Genomic DNA, 21,106 nt, shown 5'->3' on the forward strand with positions numbered 1-21,106 from the left:
AGTACTAACTGTAGACAAAAATGGATGCAAACACTAGTTAAGCAAAAGAACATTTGTATTGCTTCAGAGTATCTCCCCAGAAAATAACTAGTAATTACAAAAGGAAGAATAATAACTGTATGGTGGAGGAACCTAGTGGATACCACCTTAAAAAACCAGTGATCAAAGTTTGCATCCCCAGTAATCAGTCACCGTCTCTCCTTCTGATGCACTAAAGGGTGCAATGTCACCTGTGGTATTCCCCCATAACCTCAATCTAGCCAGGGATGACAAACAGAACAAACTGAGGGCATTCTACGAATTATGGACCAGTTCTCTTATTCTAAAGTGGCAAGTTATATGAAAGTAAAGACAGCAACTGTCACAGATTAAAGAAGACTGAGGTTTGACAGTGAAATGCAATGTGAGGTCCTGGATAGGACAAGGACCTTACTGGGAAAGCCAGCAAAATTAGTGAATAGCACCATATGAGTGTGAATTTCCTGGTTTCAATCATTGTGCTAGGTTAACGTAGGGGAAACTGGGTGAAGGGTATACAGGAACTCTGTGCAGTCTCTCTGCAAATCTAAAATTACCTCAAAGGGGTGGAAAAAGGTTCAGGCTCAAGCTAAGTGTTCTGGATTCACAATCCTGCCACCACAACTAGCTAGCTGCATAATCCTCAGCTGTTTCTAGGGTTCCCCATCTCTAATGTGGGAGTGGCAATAATAATAATAATAATAATAGTACCTTATGAGTTTATAAACAGCCTGGAATATCTAGTGCCAGAAAATAAGTGCTCAAAGAATGATAGGAACATGTCAAGATGCCACAGGCATCAACCTGAAGAAGCTCCTACCAGCCAAATTTGGAACAAATTAAACATCAAAAGTTAAATAATAATTAAGAATTATAATCCATTAAATATCAAAGCATAAGTTCATACTCCTACAAATTAATAAAAGTTTTCATGAGGGGGATCCCTGGGTGGCTCAGCGGTTTGGTGCCTGCCTTGGCCCACGGCACCATCCTGGAGTCCTGGGATCGAGTCCCACATCAGGCTCCCTGCATGGAGCCTGCTTCTCCCTCTGCCTGTTCTCTGCCCCTCTCTCTCTCTCTCTCTCTGTCTATCATAAATAAATAAATCTTTTTTTAAAGAAAGTTTTGAGGAGCAAGTTACTGACATCTCAAAAGTGTGGCCCCCATAAGATACTTATTAATAATTGAAGAACAACTGCACAGTGGAGAAGTCTGGCAGACATTAGTTTGATCAAGTAGATCCTATCAGCACTGGGACGAGGTGACATCCGTATGCCTAGCAAGAAGAGCGCAGCATCACCTCTGCAGTGCTTGGGCCCAAGACACATAATCCCGAATCCAATCCTGGGGAAACATCAAACCAATCTGAGTTGTTGGTGCAATTTTTGAAGTGTCAAGGTCATAGGAGTCAGGGAAAGACTGAGGAACTGTTCCAGAGTGGAGGAGGCTAAAAGGACAGGACAACTAATGGGAACACATGATTCTGAACTGTATCTATAAAGGATATTATAGGCCCATTTAGCTAGCCCTGAATAGGGTCTGAGGATTAAATGGCAGAAATGTATAAATTGTAATTTCTTAATTTTGATGGTTATAGATGGTATTTCAATGTCTTTATAAAAAATACACACTCAAGTGTGATGGGGCATCAGATCAGCAACTTACAATCAAATCGTTCCAGGAAACAAGTTTATTCTGTACTTGCAGATTGTTTAATACCATCACAGGTTTATAGTCTTCTCTAGACTCTAGAGATGGGGAGATGGGATCCAATTTCTAAGCCACCGAATAGCCAGAGGTTTAGAAGGGAGCAGCTCACTTCCACCCAAAGGAAAGGTTTGATATTCCTCATAGGGGAGTGTTACATTTCCTGTCTGCCACTAGGCTTCCAGTTACCAAGAGGCAAGGAAAAGAGCTGCTCACAGTTACGTGGTTAGCCCAAGGCAGAGGTTCTCAGCTAGGGCTACACTGGAATTACATGGGGAACAGGTTCTGAAGCCTGTGTCCCACCCCCAGACACTCTGCTTTAACGGTGTGAGTAGGACCTGGGCATTGAGAGTTATAAAATTTCCCCAGGTGATTCTAATGTGCAGCTAAATTTAAGGCCCACTAGCTCAGGAGGCAGAAGTTAAACTTTCTGATCTATTGCTTCCATAATAAAATTATCACATACTTTGTGGCTTAAACCAACACATATTTCTATCTATAGAAGTCTGACATGGGTCTTGCTGGGCTGAAATGATATGAACAAAGCTGCATTTCTTTCTGGAGACGAGGGAGAATCATTTATTTGCTTCTATAGGCTGCATCCCTTGCCCTGCGTTCCCTGGCTTGTATCCCCCTTCTTCCAGCTTCAAAACAACACTGCATCTTTGACCATTCTCCCACAGCCACATCTCCCTCAGACTCTTCTTCTGCCCTTGTTATTGAGCTCACCTGGATAATTCAAGATAATCTCCCTATTTTAAGGTCAGTCAATTTGCAATCTTAAGTAATTTTTTACTACATGACCTAACATCCTATTCACAGGTTCCAGGACCCTAAAGGATATGGACATTTGTGGGGTGCTTGTGGGGTAGGGAGGCATTATCCTGCCTACCAGTCTGGACATGTACTGGGATTTTTCTTTCTCTTTTTTTGATTTTTCTTTCTTTAAGGGAGAATCGGTTATGATTTTTTTTTAAGATTTTGTTTTTTAAAGAATCTCTAGGGAATCACTGGGTGGCTCAGCAGTTTGGTGCCTGCCTTCTGCCCAGGGCGTGATCCTGGGGACCCCGGATCGAGTGCCACATCAGGCTCCCTGTATGGAGCCTGCTTCTCCCTCTGCCTGTGTCTCTGCATCTCTCTCTCTCTGTGTGTCTCTCATGAATGAATAAATAAAATCTTTAAAAATAAAAAAATAAAAAAGAATCTCTATACCCAACGTGGGTATTTCCCTTCTCAAAAGGAAGGACCTTGAATGGCAGACAAATGCTTCAGCATTTCTTGAAAACAAAAGATGATGACAACAAAGAATGGAAGCAACTTTGTTTGACCCTACCTTTAAGAGGAAGTAAGGCAAGACTGGGGGGAAAAGATTTTTCTCCCTGAGGCTCCCCATCATCATCAGTTCAGCTCAAAGACCTCGTCTGAACCGATTTTGAGGAGAAAGTAAAGCCACCTCTGTGGCTAATCCCACAAAAATGCAAAGGTACTGGTTCCATTTTACAAACAGCTCTTAAGAACTTAGTCGTCCAAGATGTCAAATATAAAGTAGCTGAAATGGACTTTTAAAACTTTCTTTCAACTCTATTTTGTATTATTATGATAAAGTTCAAACATCCACAAGAGTAGAACAATGACCCCTCTTTGTACCTGGCTACAATGGATCAATCTTAGCCCAAATTCCCCTTCCTCTTTTTCCCACTGTTGCAAAGATAATCCCAGACAAATTTTCCCCCTAAGTACCTCACCAAGAATCTCTTAACAAATAAAGCTAATTCCGTTAACCTATCTAAAACAAAATAAATCCCTAAATGTCAAATATCCAGAGTTGAAAGTATTTGTTTTCCTTACAGTTTCATTTCTTCAAATAAAGATCCAAATAATGAGAGGGGCTCCTGGGTGGCTCAGTGGGTTAAGCGTCTACCTTCTCAGGTCATGATCCCAAGGGGATAGAGTCCCACGTTGAGACTCCCTGCTCAGTGGGGAGCCTGCTTCTCCCTCTGCCACTCCCCCTGCTTGTCCTCTCTCAAATAAAATCTAAAAAAAATTTTTAAAAATCCACACAAGGTCCATGCTTTGCTCTTGTTATCTTCCTCCCATCCATTTCACTTGATAGGTTCTCCCTACTTTTTTTCCTCATTGCAATTTTTAAATTTTTAACTTTTTTTTTTAATAAAAAGTAGGCTCCACACTCAATGTGGAGCTTGAACTCATGACCCTCAGTTCAAGAGTGGCATGCTCTACTGTCTGAGCCAGCAAGGTGTCCCTCCTCATTGCAATTTATTTGAAGAAACTGGTCATTGATTTCTGGAATTGCCTCATATTCTGGATTTTGATAATGGTATCTCCATGAACTATGCTTTGAACCCCAAAACTTCAAAACCCCCAAAACTCTGGTCACAAGGTCACCCTATTTTATAACATTACTGTGAACCAACTGCCAGGCTCTTTATATATTATTTCTAATGCCTCACAAAATATTTATTTTTTTTAAAAGATATAACCTATCCTCAGAGTACATGTTCCAGTGACAAAACTAAATGATGGAGCCATTATTAAAAGTTGAGTCAGTCTGATGCCATAGCCCATGCTTTCTCCATAGCAGATGGTCTCAATCACTGTACTATGGGATTGTCAATCTTGGCGTACACAAACACATGGATAGCAAGCTAATATTAACAGATAGCTATTCCCAATGTAAAAATCCAGGCCTCACAAAAGACACAGGATAGAAACAAGACCAGCCAACTATGGGAGAAGGAGCCAATGCAATGGCTAGTCTTTATTGGAAAGAAGAAACTTCACAGCACATTTTGAGTAAATTAGTGCAAAGGCTCAGTGGGCCAACTGGTGGGGCACCAGCTTGTAATGGGTTCCACAGCTAGGGCATCGCTGGGCCTCGCCTTTGTGCAGCCAAAACCAGATGACGGTACTATTGTCCTCTTCACCTGAAAGGGAAAAGGTGGTTGAAGGCCATCCAACCTGAAGTGGAGACTTTCAATATTAACCTCATCCTCAGACACCTCTAAGACACAGTTATGGTTGACACCTGAAGAGATCAATTCAAGCTCTCTCCTTCCCCACTTTTCAGATGAAATGAGGCCCCGAGTTATCTATGAGTAAACTAACCTTACATCAAAGTCACCATTAAGTTCTAACAGTTCCTCTGCCTATGTAGAATCCCAAAGCACAGTCCTTTCTAGTATGTATCCCTAGTGCCTAAAACAGTGTCTGGCAAAGAGGAAGGAAATACAACAAATATTTTCTGGATCAACTCTCTCATGCTGCATCTCCAATGAGCTGATACTAATGAAGGGTTAATGAAGCTTGAAAGGGCCAGGGGACCCTTACAATAACTCATTTACACACACATCCCCTTTACACGAACACACCATGCACTCAAAAGATTTGAAACCTCTTACTGACGTCCTGTATATATTAAACAAATGGACAAGAGTGGTGAGGTACTTACAGATGCAGCCCACTATTCGCTTGTTGGTGATAGATGGGACTAAATTAGGGTCTTCTTTGGTGCCTGCAGCTGCCTTTGGGGCTAGAATATTGTATGGGTCCTGAAAAAGAATTAAGCCATTATGCCAAATGACCCGTAGCCTCCAGAGGCTAGTGGTACTGTTCCCACAAGTCAGGTTTCCTATCTCAGATGCTCCCAGAGAGGAACCTGCTCTGATCCCATCCAAGATCATGAACCCCAGAGAAGACACAAAAAGGAGTTTCTCACCAGTCCCTTCCGTGCGGCCATCATGACCTCCCTCTCCAGCCCTGTCGCCTGCTCGTCATCAGTAGGAACACCACCTAAAGGAAAATACGTGAATTTTGATATTGTCTGAATTATCAGGACGACAAATGCATATACATAAATGTTTACATACAGTTTACAAACTCCTAAAGGCTACTCATACACATTGTCTCCTAAGGACCACGGTCCTGATACCCCAAAGCGGCAGCCCCGGGTAATCTTTTCTTCCTTCAATCACGGAGGCCAGTATTTCTGCACATTTTCCCTAAAAGCAAGTCAGAGTCCTAGTAGGGTTCATCGCACTTGAGGTGAGCGCGGGTCTGAAGGGCAGCTTGGCCTCTCCACATCCCGGTTGCAACCCCTGTGCCCCAAGGTCACCTGGCACCTCGGTTTAAGATTTATCGCAACCGGGGGCAGTTCGGTGAGGGGCAGCACAGGGGACCAGGATAACTGGGAGACCCCCACGGAGGCGGAGTCACTCGGGGCCCCCGAGCGGTCACTGGGGCCCCGAGACGCTGAACGGCCCGCCCCGCTTCGCTGCCCAGGCACCACCCCGGGAAGGCAACGGCACGGTTCCCTGACGCGCCGGGCAGGCCGAGTACCTCCAGACGCCATTGAGCGCACCGCGGCGACTCCATTGGGACCGCGAGCCCTGAGGGCCTGCGCGGCCAGCGCTCCAACTCCGCGAAGTAACCTTGAAGCCATCACGCCCGCTACAAACAGCAGCACTTCCGGGAGCAAGCTCCGGAGAGAAGCGCGACTTCCGCTTCCTCTCAGGCCTCGAGCCCGCCCCACTCACGTGACTCTGGCAGGGGACGGAGGAGTCCGCGCATGCCTGGTTCCCGCTCGCGTCCTCTGCCGCGCAGCGCGGGAGGCGGGGGCGCGGTCTGGCTGTGGCGTGTACGGGGGCTCCTCGGGCCGTGCCCTTTACGAACGCCGGGGCAGCTCGTTTTGCGCCGGCTGGACTCCGTGGCCTCGACCATAGAGTTAGGCGACCACGGTGGACTTCCTGTGCAGCTTTCCTGCTAGTTGTGCTCTGTAAATGAGGCGGCCGCTTGATAGAAGTCCTAAGCCCGAGTCTGTCAGACCTGCTGGACCCAAATTTGAGGGCGGGCTCGGTAAGGCCAGTGTTAACCGGTAGGCGGGTCCCCGGGCAGTGTGAAGCATCGGGGACTTGCTGAATTGGCCCGTCTGTGAGCACTTGGGCAGGACCTACGGGCACTGTTACAGTGGAGGTGAGGTCCAGGCCTGAGGTGGGACCCGAAGGGGAAGGAGGTTGGGGCAGGTTCTGTGTGGTTTGAACTTTGTTTTGAAGTTGGGTATTAGGACTTTTTTTTTTTTTTTTTTTTTTGGTGTTCAATTTGCCAACATACAGCATAACACCCAGTGCTCATCCCATCAAGTGCCCCCGTCAGTGCCCGCCCACCTCCCTTCCACTACCCCTTGTTCGTTTCCCAGAGTTAGGAGTCTCTCATGTTGTCTCCCTGATATTTCCCACTCATTTTCTCTCCTTTCCCCTTTATTCCCTTTCACTATTTTTTATATTCCCCAAATGAATGAGACCATATAATGTTTGTCCTTCTCCGATTGACTTACTTCACTCAGCAAATACCCTCCAGTTCCATCCACGTGGAAGCAAATGGTGGGTATTTGTCGTTTCTAATGGCTGAGTAATATTCCATCGTATACATAGCCCACATCTTCTTTATCCATTCATCTTTCCATGGACACCAAGGCTCCTTCCACAGTTTGGCTATTGTGGACATTGCTGGTATTAGGACTTTCTTAATGAACTGTCCCACCTGGAGTGGAGAGGACTATTATGTCACTGACACCGGAGTAACAGCAGTGCGTCCATGTGACAGACTTCTAAGACGTTTGGTCAACAACTCGAGAGTGTTCAGTCTGGGCAAAGCCACTCTTTCTTGATCTAAATATAGTTCCTGAAGACCTTGACACCCTTCCTCCCGCCCTAGTGATGCTACTTTTGGTCAGCAGTGGTGACCACACAGCAGTCTTGGAGAAGGGGCATCTGTGCCGGCCTTGGCATTCCGAGGCAGTGGCATGATTGGTTTAGTGATCCCTTCGAAGCAGCCCACATTCCTGCCAACACTGGTGCCCTGCAGTGCCGGTGCTCTGATATCCAGCTTTTAGTTGAAAGGGCTGACTCTACCCAGCGTGGAAAGGTACACCTCAACTAAATTTGGACTTTCTTTCATCTCCCCTTTGCCTAGAACAATTGCATAATTAACCTGTCACTGGTTTGAAGTATGTTATTTCCTAATTGCCGTATAAAGAGGTCCTGTATGCTATTGGCTTGTGAAATATAAATTTTAATTCCCTGAGTGAACATGTGTTAAATAAATTATTGGTAAATACAATCTCAGTCTCTGAGCATAGTTTGCCACAAACAAAAAGAGCAAGAAGAGAAGCTGAGAATGGGAAATGAAGTCACCGAAGGTACCTGGGCCAGAGGTTTCTGTTTAATACTGAAAACATCTTTCATAGCTCCTGTTGCCCACAAGCCAAGGTGTGCAAGGTTCTTAGAAGGGTGGGCGTTTAAAAGTGTAAACACTGGGGAATCCCTGGGTGGCTCAGCGGTTTAGCCCCTGCCTTCAGCCCAGGGCCTGATCCCAGAGACCCAGGATCGAGTCCCATGTCAGGCTCCCTGCATGGAGCCTGCTTCTCCCTCTGCCTGTGTCTCTGCCTCTCTCTCTGTCTCTCATGAATAAATAAATAAACTCTTTAAAAAATAATAAAAGTTTAAACACTGCCCCCCCCCATGGCTGCTGGGACTCGGTTCACATTGTCAGCACAGCCCTATCTTAATCTGATTCCGTGCAGTATGTTTCCATACCAGATGGAGAATCCCTTCAGAGCAATGATTATGCCCTATTCATCTTTGAATCCTCAGTGGCTTCTAGAAGGCCAGCATGTAATTGGATCAAGTAAATTTTAGCCAATTTACTTCTTGGAGAGAGTCTACAGAACAAGTTTTCTAGGGCTGCTACTGGCCCAGTGAGGTCAATTTGAGGTAAACTTGGGGAGGGCTGAAGTCCCAGGTGTTTCCATCTGTCCCATGCAGGCTACATTTTCAAAAGGACCTGGTGGAGCATTCCTTCACAGAAGCACATTTGGTCTTCACTGGACTTCACTCCCTCTACCAAGAAAAATATAGAGTCTCTTCTGAGGCAAATTTCTTACTCCTCTTTAAAAGTGGGTTTTCTTTGAATGGCTTACAGTGTGACTCCCTTCTTTTACCTCCAGTGCAACCGCTCCAAATTAAATTGGAAAAAAAAAAATTTCCAGGGGATCCCTGGGTGGCGCAGCAGTTTGGCGCCTGCCTTTGGCCCAGGGCGCGATCCTGGGGACCTGGGATCGAGTCCCACGTCGGGCTCCCGGTGCGTGGAGCCTGCTTCTCCCTCTGCCTATGTCTCTGCCTCTCTCTCTCTCTCTCTGTGTGACTATCATAAATAAATAAATAAATTTTTTTTAAAAATTCCATAAATCTTAGGAATGTTCCCCAAGAATCTACAGTTGATTTGTACCTATGGTTTGATGTTTAATGCTAGGGGAAAAGCACTGGTCTGAAATATAAGTGTTTTGGGATGGTACCCAATCAGCTGGCTTAGCCAGTCACTTTTTCTTCTGGCCATTTTTCTCATCAGTAAAATTGATTAGACTAGATTAGTATTTCCCAAAAAGTATTGCACAGAATTCTAATCTCAGTAGATGCTTTCGGTAAAAAAGACTTGGAAAGTCCTGCATTTGATGAACTTCCTCTTGGAGATGCACATTCTAGCATATTAAGGTTCTGATTAGGCCTGCAGCAAAAGCCTAATTAAATTAAAAGCATAGTTATTGCTTAATTCACCCGGGGTTTATGTCAGAGATTTTCTATCTTCATTGACCACTCTTTGCCAAGAAGCACCTAACCCAAGTCTCAGCAGACCAGTGAGAAATGCAGTTGTGAGCTGTTATGATTCCCTGCTGCCTGACCACAGATGGTTCACTCCAGCCTATGAAATAGAAATATGGTTGATGCCTAATCATAGGACATTTTTTCAGGTCCTTATTCAGCTCACAAAGACCTGGGATTCTTCAGACTTTGCAGGTGAGCTCCGATGTCAGGACCAGTCTCTAAGTATCCTATCCACTCCCTGCTGTCTCCAGCTCCTTCCACCCTTTGCTCATATCGACTCCTAATGTCTTCTTGATAAACAGTTTTCCCTATTCCTGCTCCATCATTGTCTTTGCCAAAACAAGAAACTTTCAGAGTATTATTTTTTTTTTGCTTTTATATGATTATTTTTAGTGGTCAAAATAACTACATACTGTAGTAAGTCAAACATATGTGACAATTAAGGAAAAGGTTCACTATTAACAGTTTTGTGTTTTTCCATTTTTTCCTTTATACCAGCATTTCTCAACTTCAATACCATTGATATTTTAGATTGGATAATTCTTTGCAGGGTAGGGGTGCAGTCCCGTGTGCATTGTAGGATTTTTACCATTTATGCCATTAGCATTCCCCAGTGGTGACAATCAAAAATGTCCTCAGTCACTGCCATTTGTCCCCTGGAGGGCAAAATTACCCTGCCCCATGCTTATATAGACATATTCAAACAAATGCACATATAAGGGCTGTTTCTTAAAATATACAGATATATAAGTGAATATCGATTACAAAAATATATATTACTATAAAAATTACTAGTAAATTGCTTCTTTAAAAAATATTTTGTGGGGGCAGATGAATGGCTCAGTTAGTTAAAAGTCTGCTTTCAGCTCAGGTCATGATCCATTGGGCTCCCTGCTCAGAAGGGAGTCTGCTTCTCCCTCTGCCCCTCCCCCTGCTCATGCTCTGGCACTCTCTCTCACTGTCAAACAAACCTTTTTAAAAACATATTTTGTGGACATTACAGATCAATACAAACAGATCTAACTCATTATATGTAATTGCTGCATAGTATTTCCAACTATAAATCTACTGTAATTTGCCCATTTCCCCCTTGATGAATATCCAGAATATTTTTGCCTATCAAACAATGCTGCAGTGCATGTCTATGGACACCTAGCCTTCTATTTTGGAGGGTGTGTATATTAAACATCAATTAATTCTGCCAAATTGTTTTCCCAAAAGTTTGGAGCAATTCATGTTCCCATTAGTAGGGCATGTGAGTGCCAGAACTCACCTCTACAAGGTGAGTTACCCACCTTTTGCAAAGTTTGCCCGCTGGGTGGATAAAACACAAGATGCTGTTGGTGTTTGCAGTTTCAGTTCCCTGACCTCCAAGGCAGCTGAGCCTCTCTTCATAAGGCCATTTGCATTTCCCTGTGCTGTGAACTGCCCGGTTTAGCCACTCAAGCAAGCTCTTTAGTCTCTTTTTGCCTCAGTTTTCTTTTCTTTCTGTCGGGCATAAGACGTACCTCTTTATGCTGTTGTGAGGACCAAATGAATTAACACTCATGAAGTGCTCAGAACTGCCTAATACACTGTAAGTGCTGAGTTAATGCTGGCTTTAAATTGGTCAATTCGATATATTCCCAGTTGCTTGAGTTTATCCAGAAGATCTCCAGAAGGATACAAAAGAAGCTAACAGAGGTGCCAGGGTGGCTCAGTTGGTTACACAGCTGCCTCTGGCTCAGGTCATGATCCCAGAGTCCTGGGATCAAGCCCCACATGGGGCTCCTTGCTTGATGGGCAACCTGCTTCTCCCTCTCTTACCACTTGTGTTCTCTTGTGTGCTAAGTGACTAAATAAAATCTTAAAAAAAAAAAAAAAAAAGAAAGGAAGTTAATACAAGTAGCTACTTCTGTGTATTTGTGGGGGTGAGAAAGTGGTGGTGGTTGGTGAGAAACAGGGCCACAAAGGCAGGGGTGGGACTGAGACCCATTGCAGACCTCTTACACTATTTTGAGTTTTAACTGTATGGATGTATTACCTATTCAGAAATGAAACCTTTTTTAATTGGCTATTCATATTCTTATGAGGGGAGGTTCTTTATCTTATTGACGTGCAGACACTCTTTGAATGTTAAGGAGCTTATTTATATTGAGTCCTTTCCCTGGGCCAAGGCTGGTCACTATTCAAAGGGAGTAAAATGTGGCTTCTTCCTTGAATCTATCACAAGAAAGTGGAAGGGGGTGAGGCATTGTTCTTTGTTTGGGCAAAGTTTTCACAAGCTTGAAAAATTGGGTCAAAAAAGGGACTTAAATTTGCATTTAAGTTGCTCTGGCTGGGTCACAGAATCCCTGACCACTCACAAAGACATATGTAGGGCCAATTTTTAATTATAACAAGGGTGTTGGGTGGGGTGAGACAGTTGCTGTGTGCAGGCCTGCTGGGATCATGCATCACCCAGGGATAGCCTAGACCTCAAGGGCCACCTGGGGAGGACTGAGGAAGATATGATAAAGTGGCTGAATCCCCTGCAGCTTGTGGGAGCTAGGACCCTTCTGGCTGAAAAGCCAGGTCAGAACAAATCAAACGTTTTTGTGCAGATACCACAAATCCAAAATGGGTCACCTGGAACTACTGTCAGCACAGGGCCTGGCTGTAGCTGGGGCTCAGCGGGCTGAGAGGAGGATTCTTACCTAAGTGTGTGTGTAAGAAACAAAAGCTGTCCAATCTAACCAGTGAGGCAGCACAGGAGCAAATGTGAATTGCCACCCTTCCCCTTCCAGAACCCCTCTCTCACCCAGTGACCCTCTTCCCCATCCCACAGAGCCCCATCTATTCTTCCAGAGAGGAAATGAAGCTCCATCTGGGAAATCCTAATGTTCCTCTCTTCCCTCATGCCATCTCTTCTTTTCCCCTCTCCCCTCCTCCTCCCTCCATCCCCATCCTGCTGGGCGGGCCCATGGGATCTGTTCTTCCTAAGTCGTCAGGCCCCACTGACCCACACAGAAGAGGTGAGTAAAGGACTGTTTGCAGAGGGGTGGCAGGGTTGAGGAGCCCCCAGGAATCTTGAAGACCTGGGAGGGCCACCCTGGGCCCAGTGGTATTTGCACTGGTGAGTCCTGAGCAGCAGGAGGAGCTGTGCCGCTGCCAGAGCCTTGGCAGCAAGGGCAGGGTGGAGGTGAGAAGCAAAGGGACCCTAACTGGCAACCAGAGGGCATGGGAGTCCCTTGATGCAGCCCATGGAGGAAAGCTCCCCAGGCAGAAAACAGAGATGGAGGGGGACCCAGAAGGGCAGACAGAGTGATCAGCATGATTCTCTGCCTGGAATGATGCCCTGCTCAATGGTTCAACTACGCTGTCACTGGCATTCTCAGTTCCTTGCTCCCTTGTCCCTGGTACCCAAGGCTAAATATGCCCAACCATCTGTTTTCTGGGTTCTTCTTCCAAGTTGGCAAGCACTGCCAGAGAAAATCATACACCATGAGAGGCTTGTGACGGTCACCCTTGGCTGAGCCCTCCATGTTGGGAGCTTGGTGGTTCTTTCCCTCCGTCCTTAAGCCCCAGCCCTGCCCATCTTGTATTTCACTGAGGAGCAGACAGGAACTCACTCAGCCTCCCTCCCTCCTCTTCCTCTTTCACCCTCCTCTTCCCTTCCCTTCATCCCTCCGCCTGGTCTTGGAGGAACTGAGTCTCTCTTCCCCAAGGCTGAGCCTTCACCTGTTGGGCTCTTTGCCCTCTTCCTGCAACAGGCACCTTCCCTTGGCCTTCAAGGATGCTGAGACCCAAGTCTTTACTCAGGTCAGTGCCTCTGTCATGGATCTGTTTTCTTCCAACCACTTCTAGATGTCTGGAAGAACATCTCCTTCCCTCCAACCTACTGTTTGACCCCACTGCACCCTGAAATTCTGTTGCTAAGTTCACTCTTGGGCCCCAATTTACTAAATCCCAAACTCTGTTTATAACTTCATTTTCTTAGACATCTTTTCATTGTTAGCTGCCTTCACTCAAACTAAGCTTCCTCCACCTTGCCTTTCAGCCTCTTGGCTCTTCTTCCTCCACAGGAGGTTGATCTCCAGGGGCCATTTCTGTCACTCAGGCCTTACCACAGAGCCTGCTTTCCACTCCCCAGGCCATTCTGGCTTCCCCAGCTGTCTACCCCCATCTCTACCTCTCTCTGTTTCTTCAGTACTCAGATCTCCTGCTGAGGAAACCCTCTGCATGGCCCTCAAGGTTCTCCTCAAGCTGGTTGTCACCTATGAGTTCTGTACTTCCCCATTGATCAATGACATTCCAGTCACATTCATGCCTTTGCACACTCTATTCCCCTTTCCTTGCATGCTTCTCCTTCTTTTGGAAATGACTTGTGATTCCAACTCTAAGACTGTGGGCAAATGTTATCTCTTCTGTGAGGTCCTCAGACTTCCCACCTGTGGGGTTGTTATCCTACCCATGTGTACTCCTAGAGTCCTGGCCTGCTTCCAAAAAGGGATTGATTACACTGCAGGGTAATTATCTTTTTGCATGTGTTTTGCAGCGAGGCAGCCAATGCATGATAGCTGCTCAGTGTTTGTTGAATGACTACTGAATGAATAAAAGTATTACACAGGACAATCGTTAAATCTGTCTTTTGCTGTACCTGGTTATTGAAAATTTTCTTAATTTTATTATATAATGTCCTTATATAAGATCCAATGTGAGAAATTACTTTTGTAATTGAAAATAAAGGGAAATTTTTATTTCCTTCTATCAGAAAAACCCTGTATTATATGGAGAAGCATGTAGGCCCTTGTGCCCATCCCCCCTCACACACACTTTTATTTCTTGGTTCCAAGAAGCTCAGAGACAGGCTTAATATTTATTCACATAATCACATTAGCCCTTCTGGCTAAAATGTAGCTCTTCCTCCTATGTGTAGTTTTGATTTTTTTAAATCTTTTCTCCAATACCTCTTTTGAAATCAGACAGTGGAATACAGAGAAAGGTGTACACGGCCAGGTCAGAGAAACATGGGTTCAGATGGTCTTGCAACTAGCAGCTCTATAATTTAGGCAAGGGAACCTCTCTGAACCTCAAGTTCCCCTTTTGTAGGGTTATTTAAAAAGATTGAATTACAATGAATACAATGTATGCAACACCTGCTACATGATCAATAAAAGATCATTACATGAAGGAGAAACTATAAATGAATAAAATGATTGAAAGTGTCACTCCAGGCTGGCCATTGGAAGAATAAGCAGCTACTCATATGGGGACCTGGGAAGGAGCAAGGCCAACTTGCCTAAATCCCCTCTCCCCCACCGAGTCAATCCCATCTCTAGGGTCACTATTCAAAGGACTCTTAGGAACACAGCTTTTTAACGGGGCTAAGAGATCAAGTCACCACAAGGCATGTAGTCTTGAAGAGTAGGGGCTGACGGAACAGAGATCTGAGAATGAAGAGGAGGAGGAGGAGGAGAAGGAGACTGGGCAGGTCCTTAGCTGGCATGACCAGTCCCTGAGGAGGCCCTCTATTGGAATCCCTGAGCCACTGGAGGCAGCCCTACTGGCCAATGTCGAGGTCCTCAAGGACACAGGGCCTCAACACAAAAATGTGAGAACAAGAGGTCCCTAAAGTGAGAGCAAAACCCTGGGAGACACGGGCAAAGACAGGCCAGTAGCAATGAGAGCCCTGGGTTTAAATGTGCACTCTCATACTCCAGGGCATGGCTTCCAAGCCTCAATTTCTTCCCTCAGAAAATGAGAGTAGACACACACACACACACACACACACACACCGCCCACAGTGAAGATCAAATGAGCTAATGCTGGTGGAAGCATTGGTATACTGAAAGGGATTATTCTTATATAGGTTAGTATTTTCAACTTTGCCTGGGGCTGGCTCGGTCTCTTCCTATTAAACTTTCAAATGACACTCATTAAGATGGATCTACTTATACATGCTTAAAACACAAGATGGCAGGAGTTAAAAAAAAAAATTAAAATTTGAAGAATAAAATGGCAAACATTCTCCAAAGAACAAAAAGGAGTTCAGATGGGATCCTTCCAACCTCTTCCATATCCCTTATACCAAAAGGAAGTCAGATGAATGAATGGGCCCAAACTCCTAGCGCAAAGGTCAAGTAGCAATGTTTCTGGGAAGGCCTTCCAACACACCAGGGCCTCTGCCTTCTGGGCCTCACGTCCTGGCCCCAGAGGAGGGCTCCCGTAGGGTATGGGCTTAGCTAGCGTGCCAGAGGGAGCACCGGCCAGCTCAGCACCCCTCCTGCCTGGAAAACCACGCAGGAGGGCGATTAATGAGCTATTCATGACGCCAAATTAAAAATCAGTGCCGGGGGATCCCTGGGTGGCGCAGCGGTTTGGCGTCTGCCTTTGACCCAGGGCGCGATCCTGGAGACCCGGGATCGAGTCCCGCGTCGGGCTCCTGGCATGGAGCCTGCTTCTCCCTCTGCCTGTGTCTCTGCCTCTCTCTCTGCCCCTCTCTCTGCCCCTCTCTATCATAAATAAATTTTAAAAAATAATAATTAAAAAAATTAAAAAATCAGCGCCCCAGAAGAGTAGAATATGGGTTCTAACTGATGACAGGGCTGGCTAAGAATAAGGAGAAATACCGTGTGTAAACGGGCTAGCTAGGAGCCGGGCACGGGGTGGGGGTTCAACCAGTGTTTGTCGAGCGTGAGCCCGCCGCGCCAACATCCTCCAAAGCACGCGCACACACTCGCACACACTCAGATACACATGCCTAGGGCACATCTGTGTTCAAGGCAAAACGTGGTGAACAATAACCACGGAGAGGGGTTATAGGCCGAACGGTCTCCACACACAATAGGGTCAGTGTCTTTACCTGGGGAAGATCCGCAGAAGGGGCCTGACGGTGGCGAGGCCTCAGGGCGCCACGGTTCAAACCTGGCCGCCGTCCCCTTCTGTCGGCGTGCCGTGGCCAACGGCCCTTTCCCTGGGGGCCTCACCGTCCTCATCTGTATGGAAGCCCGGTCCCCAGGTGAGGACCCCGCCACTTACTGCGCGTTAAGTGGGCGGCGGGCGCGGGTCCACAGCTCCCGGAGATGACACGGCGCGGCCGGGGAGCCTCCCCTGCCGGGAGCGCCGCCCACCCGTGGGCTTCCGCTGTGCGTGGTGCGCACGTGGTTGTGCACGTGGCGGGGCGGGGCCGCTGCGTGCGCACGTGGGTGCCTACGTGCGGGGGCTGGGCCGCTGGGAGCGCCGCCCATTGGTGGGCTTCGGCTGGCGCGTGCGCACGTGGGTGCGTACGTGCGGGGGAGGGGAGGCTGGGCGGCTGGACCCGCCGGGTGCCCGACGGCTGCCAGACGGCTGCCCACGGCTGTTCCCTGCCCAGGTGCAACCTGCCAGTGGATTGTTGGGAAGGCCCGGCGGCCCCGCAGGTAGGAACCCGCGCCTCTCCCCAGCCCCGGCCTCCGTCCTTCCAGACCCACGGTCTGTCCAGGAAGCCTGCGCTCGCTTCCTCCTCGCCCGACCCCGTCCTCCGCCCCGCTAGCCAGGCCCCCTCCTCCAGGCTGGTGCCCGGGTTTCTGCCCCCTCCTCGGCCCTCCTGTCCCTGCCCCGCTAGGACTGCCGTCCATCCCGAGCCCGCTTTCAGCCACATCAGGCACCGCCGCCCGCCTCCTCATTTGCGCTCCCATGAATTCCTTGGTTCAACACGTGTGCTTGCGGGTCACTCTGACCCGGGCCGGTGCTGGGCCAGGGCTGACCCAGACCAACACCAGCCAGGCCCTTCTCTGCTGGGTGGCACAGTCTCCAAAGCATCGTTTGCTTCGTTGGGATGGAACTTTCTTCAGACTAACTTGGGAATCGGTTTACGTTTTGGTTGATTTGGTAGTTTTTGATGTGTGTGTTTTTCCAGTATTCCCCGGGGCACAAAGAGTAGCTGCTATTTTCTTTCTAGAAAAGGCTCTCTGTTCCCAGCGCATGCCTAGTTTGATGGATGTGCCTGGAGACTGACTTTTTTTGTGGATAAAGCTCATCTCATTTCATCTCTGAGATGGCGAGCTGAGTCCTTGCTAAGCAAGAGCCGCTGCCCTCACTAACATTCCTAAGCTATTAAATATTTGCTTAAAAGGACAGACATAAAGCATCTTTATGGACAGGAATAAGGCATCTTGAAAAAAAAAGCAATATTCATAAAAACAGGACTGTTGTAATAGTCTTGGTTAATCTTGGATCTTTTTTACATCAAGACTCAAAGCATTTTGTATCTCATAATTATATGACCTCATGGCTACACTTGAAGACAGATTATTTTATTTTTCTTGCAGGGAAGAAAGCGAAAGAACAAAAAGTGGGGCAACATGTTGCAATCACACTGTGGGACCATGATGGGGAGAGTGGGAGGGGTGGGGAGGGAGGCTGAAGGTACCGGCTTTGGGCTCCAGCTTGCAGGATCTCAGGAGGCGCTCACAGTGCGGTAGGATGTGGCAGGCAGATGGAGCTGCAGTCCCTGGGCTGGATTGGAAGGGAGGGGGATAGTGAAACCAGATGGCTTCACTCCTTAGGCTACAAAGAATATGAGTGAGTGAGATTGAGGAGGAATAGGTCCTGGCTGGTTGGTGTTGGGGGCTTGGAAGGAGAGAGGACAGAAGGAGAAGGGTGGTTTAGATGTTGAATGTGTTTTCCCACTTGACTGGGATGGCCTATTGTCTCCTCCCGTGTTCCTGTCTCAACACCTAGAACACAGCGCTTGGAGCATGTCAGATTAACCAGAATGATCATTTTTAATGTATTCTTGGATGCATCCTTTTTTAAAAATTTTATTTATTTATTCATGAGAGACAGAGAGAGGGGCAGGAACACAGGCAGAGGGAGAAGCAGGCCCCATACAGGGAGCCTGATGTGATACTCCATCCCAGGACTCCAGGATCATGCCCTGAACCAAAAGCAGGTGCTCAACTGCTGAGCCACCCAGGCATCCCTCTTGGATGCATCTTTGTTCACATCTTAACAGCTCTGAAGTTGGGCTGTGTCTTCCTTTTTTTTTTTTTTTAAGATTTTATTTATTTATGTGAGAGAGAGAGAGAGAGAGAGAAAGAGAACACATGCGTGTGAGTAGAGGAGAGGTAGGTGGAGAGGGAGAGGCAGACTCCTGCTGAGTAGGGAGCCCAATGCAGGACTTAATCTCAGGACCCTGAGATCATGACCTGAGCTGAAGGCAGGTGTCTTCTTTTGTGTCACTGTTCACTTGGCAGCTCTTTGTCTTACTGGTGAAGAAAGTCATGATGCTTGGGGCACCTGGCTGGCTTAGTCATTAGAGGATGCGACTCTTGGTTTCTGAGTGCTCAGCATAGTACCTGACACATCAGACGTGCTCAGCTGGGTTTTGCTGAGTAGAACTGTACTGGACAAGTTGAGACAAATTGTCTTCCTTGTGCTTGAGTCAAAGTCTTCACCTTGCAGGAATCATGTTCTAGGTGAAGGTTCCCTTCTCAGCCCCCAATCATCTGTGCAGCTCCCCTGTGAGTTACTGGTTTTGTGAGCTAACCTGCAGAGACAATATTTCTCACCCTTGGCTTGCAGAATGGGCTTCTGGGACTTAGTCAACTTATAAATTGGAACCTACTTATATGAAAACTCATTTGGTGATTTTGCTCCCAGAGAGCTTCACTAGTTAACCCACAGGATACTAAGATCCTAGGGATTGATTGTATGTGCTGGGTCTGCTGTTAAGCAGGTGAGCAGGTCCCAGCCTCAGGAAAACTAGAAAGGTAAGAATCTCCTGGAAACAAAAGGGCAAAGTTTACCTTCTGCTTTGTCTCCAGAGAGGACATGGGGTCTTGGGAATCTGCAGGACTTGACCCCTGCTCACCATTCCCACTCTAGCTGACCTAGGTACTCCTTCTAGAATGAGATGCTTTAAGCATGCAAAACATCTTTTCTCAGCCTGCACCAAGATGGTTTGGGGGTGGTTTGTATAGAAGTGGAGATTTTCAGGAGGGTTCCTTTTTTGTCGTCTTTGGCTGACTCTCAGGCTCCCAGGGGGTGGCTGCACTTTGCTTGAGAATGCTGCCACTGCCACTACCAGTTTGCCAGTTTCAGTTTTTTTAATCTCTCAAGGTGACTTTGGAGGTATTTTTATGGTAAATGTCCAGTAATCTTCTAGATTTCAGTTCAATTTGTGAGAAATCCTGATTGTCACTGTAAGAATTTTGAAAAATTTGAAGGTATTAAAAACAAGAACTAGTTTTCAACCACTTCCATAAAAATTGTTTCAGGCAAGGATCATGAATGGAACAACACTGTATGTTAACTATCCTGAAATTAAAAAAATTTTTTTTAATTTTTATTTATTTATGCTAGTCACACAGACTGAAATTAAAATTTTTAAAAAGAATCATGAGTGGATGGTGAACTAGGAAATGAAAGTATGATGAGAAACAAGATGTTTACATAATCTCAAAGTACCTTCCCATATGACACTGATTAATAACAGAAAAATAGTGATACTACAGTGAAGAAACCTGGCAGATACTACCGTAACCAAGTGATTAAGATTAGTAACAGCAGTAATGGGACAAATCACTATTATGTGCCTTCTGATACACACCGAGAGGAACACAGCATCACATCTGTGATTCCTGCTCCAAACATAACCTGAATCTAGTCGTGCAGAAATGTCACACAAACCCCAATTTATAGAGTCTACAAAGTAACTGGCCAATACTCAACAGTGTTGAGATCATACATATACACATACACACCCCCATAGCACACAAGATAATTAATGATAAACCAAATGCAGTGAAATGTTGACATGGAAAAATTTTGATGGAGAGCATATGGACATTTTTTTGTGTTGTTGCAATTTGGGGTGTGTCATATTATTTCAAAGAAATAAAAAAAGTTTTCACATTTTTTTCTGATAAGAATCATGAATGCAGGAACAATTAAAATATACTATATGTACTTGGCAGGGAGAGCTTGGCAAATCTAAATGGTTTTTGTAATATGGTAACATCAAAATTTTGTGTGTCCTGGTAGTAGATAGCCAACAAAAATGAGTATTTATATCCTTCAAAACACATATACTAGAATATAGCAACTTTATTCATAATACCCTGAAATAAGAAACAATCCAAATGTACACCAAAAAGAGAGTGGATAAATAAGTGGTGATGCATTCATGTAGTGGAATCCTCTACAGTAATGAACTGAAACATGCAACAACATGAATGAATCTCACATGTGTAATGTTGAGAAAATTATAATCAGACACAAAAGAGCACCAGACATATGATTTTATCTATATAAAGTTCAAAAACAGGGATCCCTGGGTGGCGCAGCGGTTTGGTGCCTGCCTTTGGCCCAGGGCGTGATCCTGGAGACCCGGGATCAAATCCCACGTCGGGCTCCCGATGCATGGAGCCTGCTTCTCCCTCTGCCTGTGTCTCTGCCTCTCTCTCTCTCTCTCTCTCTCTGTGTGTGTGTGACTATCATAAAATAAATAAAAATTAAAAAAAATAAAGTTCAAAAACAGGCAAAGTAATTCATGGTAATACAGGCAGCGTTATTACCTTTAGGGGTTATTGATTGAAAGAGGTATAAGAGATCCTTCTAGGATGTTCAGTATCTTGATCTGGGTAGTAAACACACACACGCACGCACAAACAAGTTGACCCTTAAACAACATGAGTGTTCAGTCATCAACTCCCTGCGCAGTTGAAAATCTGCATATAACTTTTTGCTCCCTGGGACACCTG

At 46.0% G+C, this 21,106-nt stretch overlaps 2 protein-coding genes across 5 annotated transcripts in view; one reads left to right on the forward strand and one right to left on the reverse strand.

Annotated features, from left to right (window-relative positions):
* Positions 1-4,471: 4,471 nt before the first annotated feature.
* On the reverse strand, positions 4,472-16,487 carry COX5B (cytochrome c oxidase subunit 5B). Of its 2 annotated transcripts, none has more exons than XM_072768102.1 (4): positions 16,225-16,487; positions 5,462-5,535; positions 5,195-5,294; positions 4,472-4,670 (listed from the first exon to the last, which is right to left on the reverse strand). In XM_072768102.1, the coding sequence occupies exons 1-4, from the start codon at positions 16,355-16,357 to the stop codon at positions 4,558-4,560; spliced, it is 420 nt and encodes a 139-aa protein (XP_072624203.1). In that variant the 5' UTR covers positions 16,358-16,487; the 3' UTR covers positions 4,472-4,557. The 2 variants fall into 2 exon arrangements, with proteins under 2 accessions (XP_072624203.1, XP_072624204.1); XM_072768103.1 differs by lacking the exon at positions 16,225-16,487 and adding an exon at positions 6,082-6,594.
* A 163-nt stretch (positions 16,488-16,650) lies between these two features.
* Positions 16,651-21,106, forward strand: part of FAM178B (family with sequence similarity 178 member B) — a 109,606-nt gene continuing 105,150 nt past the window's right edge. For all 3 annotated transcript variants that reach the window (XM_072768109.1, XM_072768111.1, XM_072768110.1), the window contains exon 1: positions 16,651-16,780. The gene's annotated coding sequence lies outside the window, so the exon portion shown is untranslated. The remainder of the gene's footprint in view (positions 16,781-21,106) is intronic.

This window comes from Canis lupus, chromosome 11 (genome assembly GCF_048164855.1).
Source record: "Canis lupus baileyi chromosome 11, mCanLup2.hap1, whole genome shotgun sequence".
Classification (NCBI taxonomy): domain Eukaryota; kingdom Metazoa; phylum Chordata; class Mammalia; order Carnivora; family Canidae; genus Canis; species Canis lupus.

Coding starts and splice junctions, on each gene's coding strand:
- COX5B (XM_072768102.1), bottom strand. CDS start 16,357: ATGAGGACGGTGAGGCCCCCAGGGAAAGGGCCGTTGGCCACGGCACGC. Junction 5,295..5,461: donor TGGCCGCACGGAAGGGACTG/GTGAGAAACTCC, acceptor ATTCTTTTTCAG/GACCCATACAATATTCTAGC. Junction 4,671..5,194: donor GCGAATAGTGGGCTGCATCT/GTAAGTACCTCA, acceptor TTTCCCTTTCAG/GTGAAGAGGACAATAGTACC.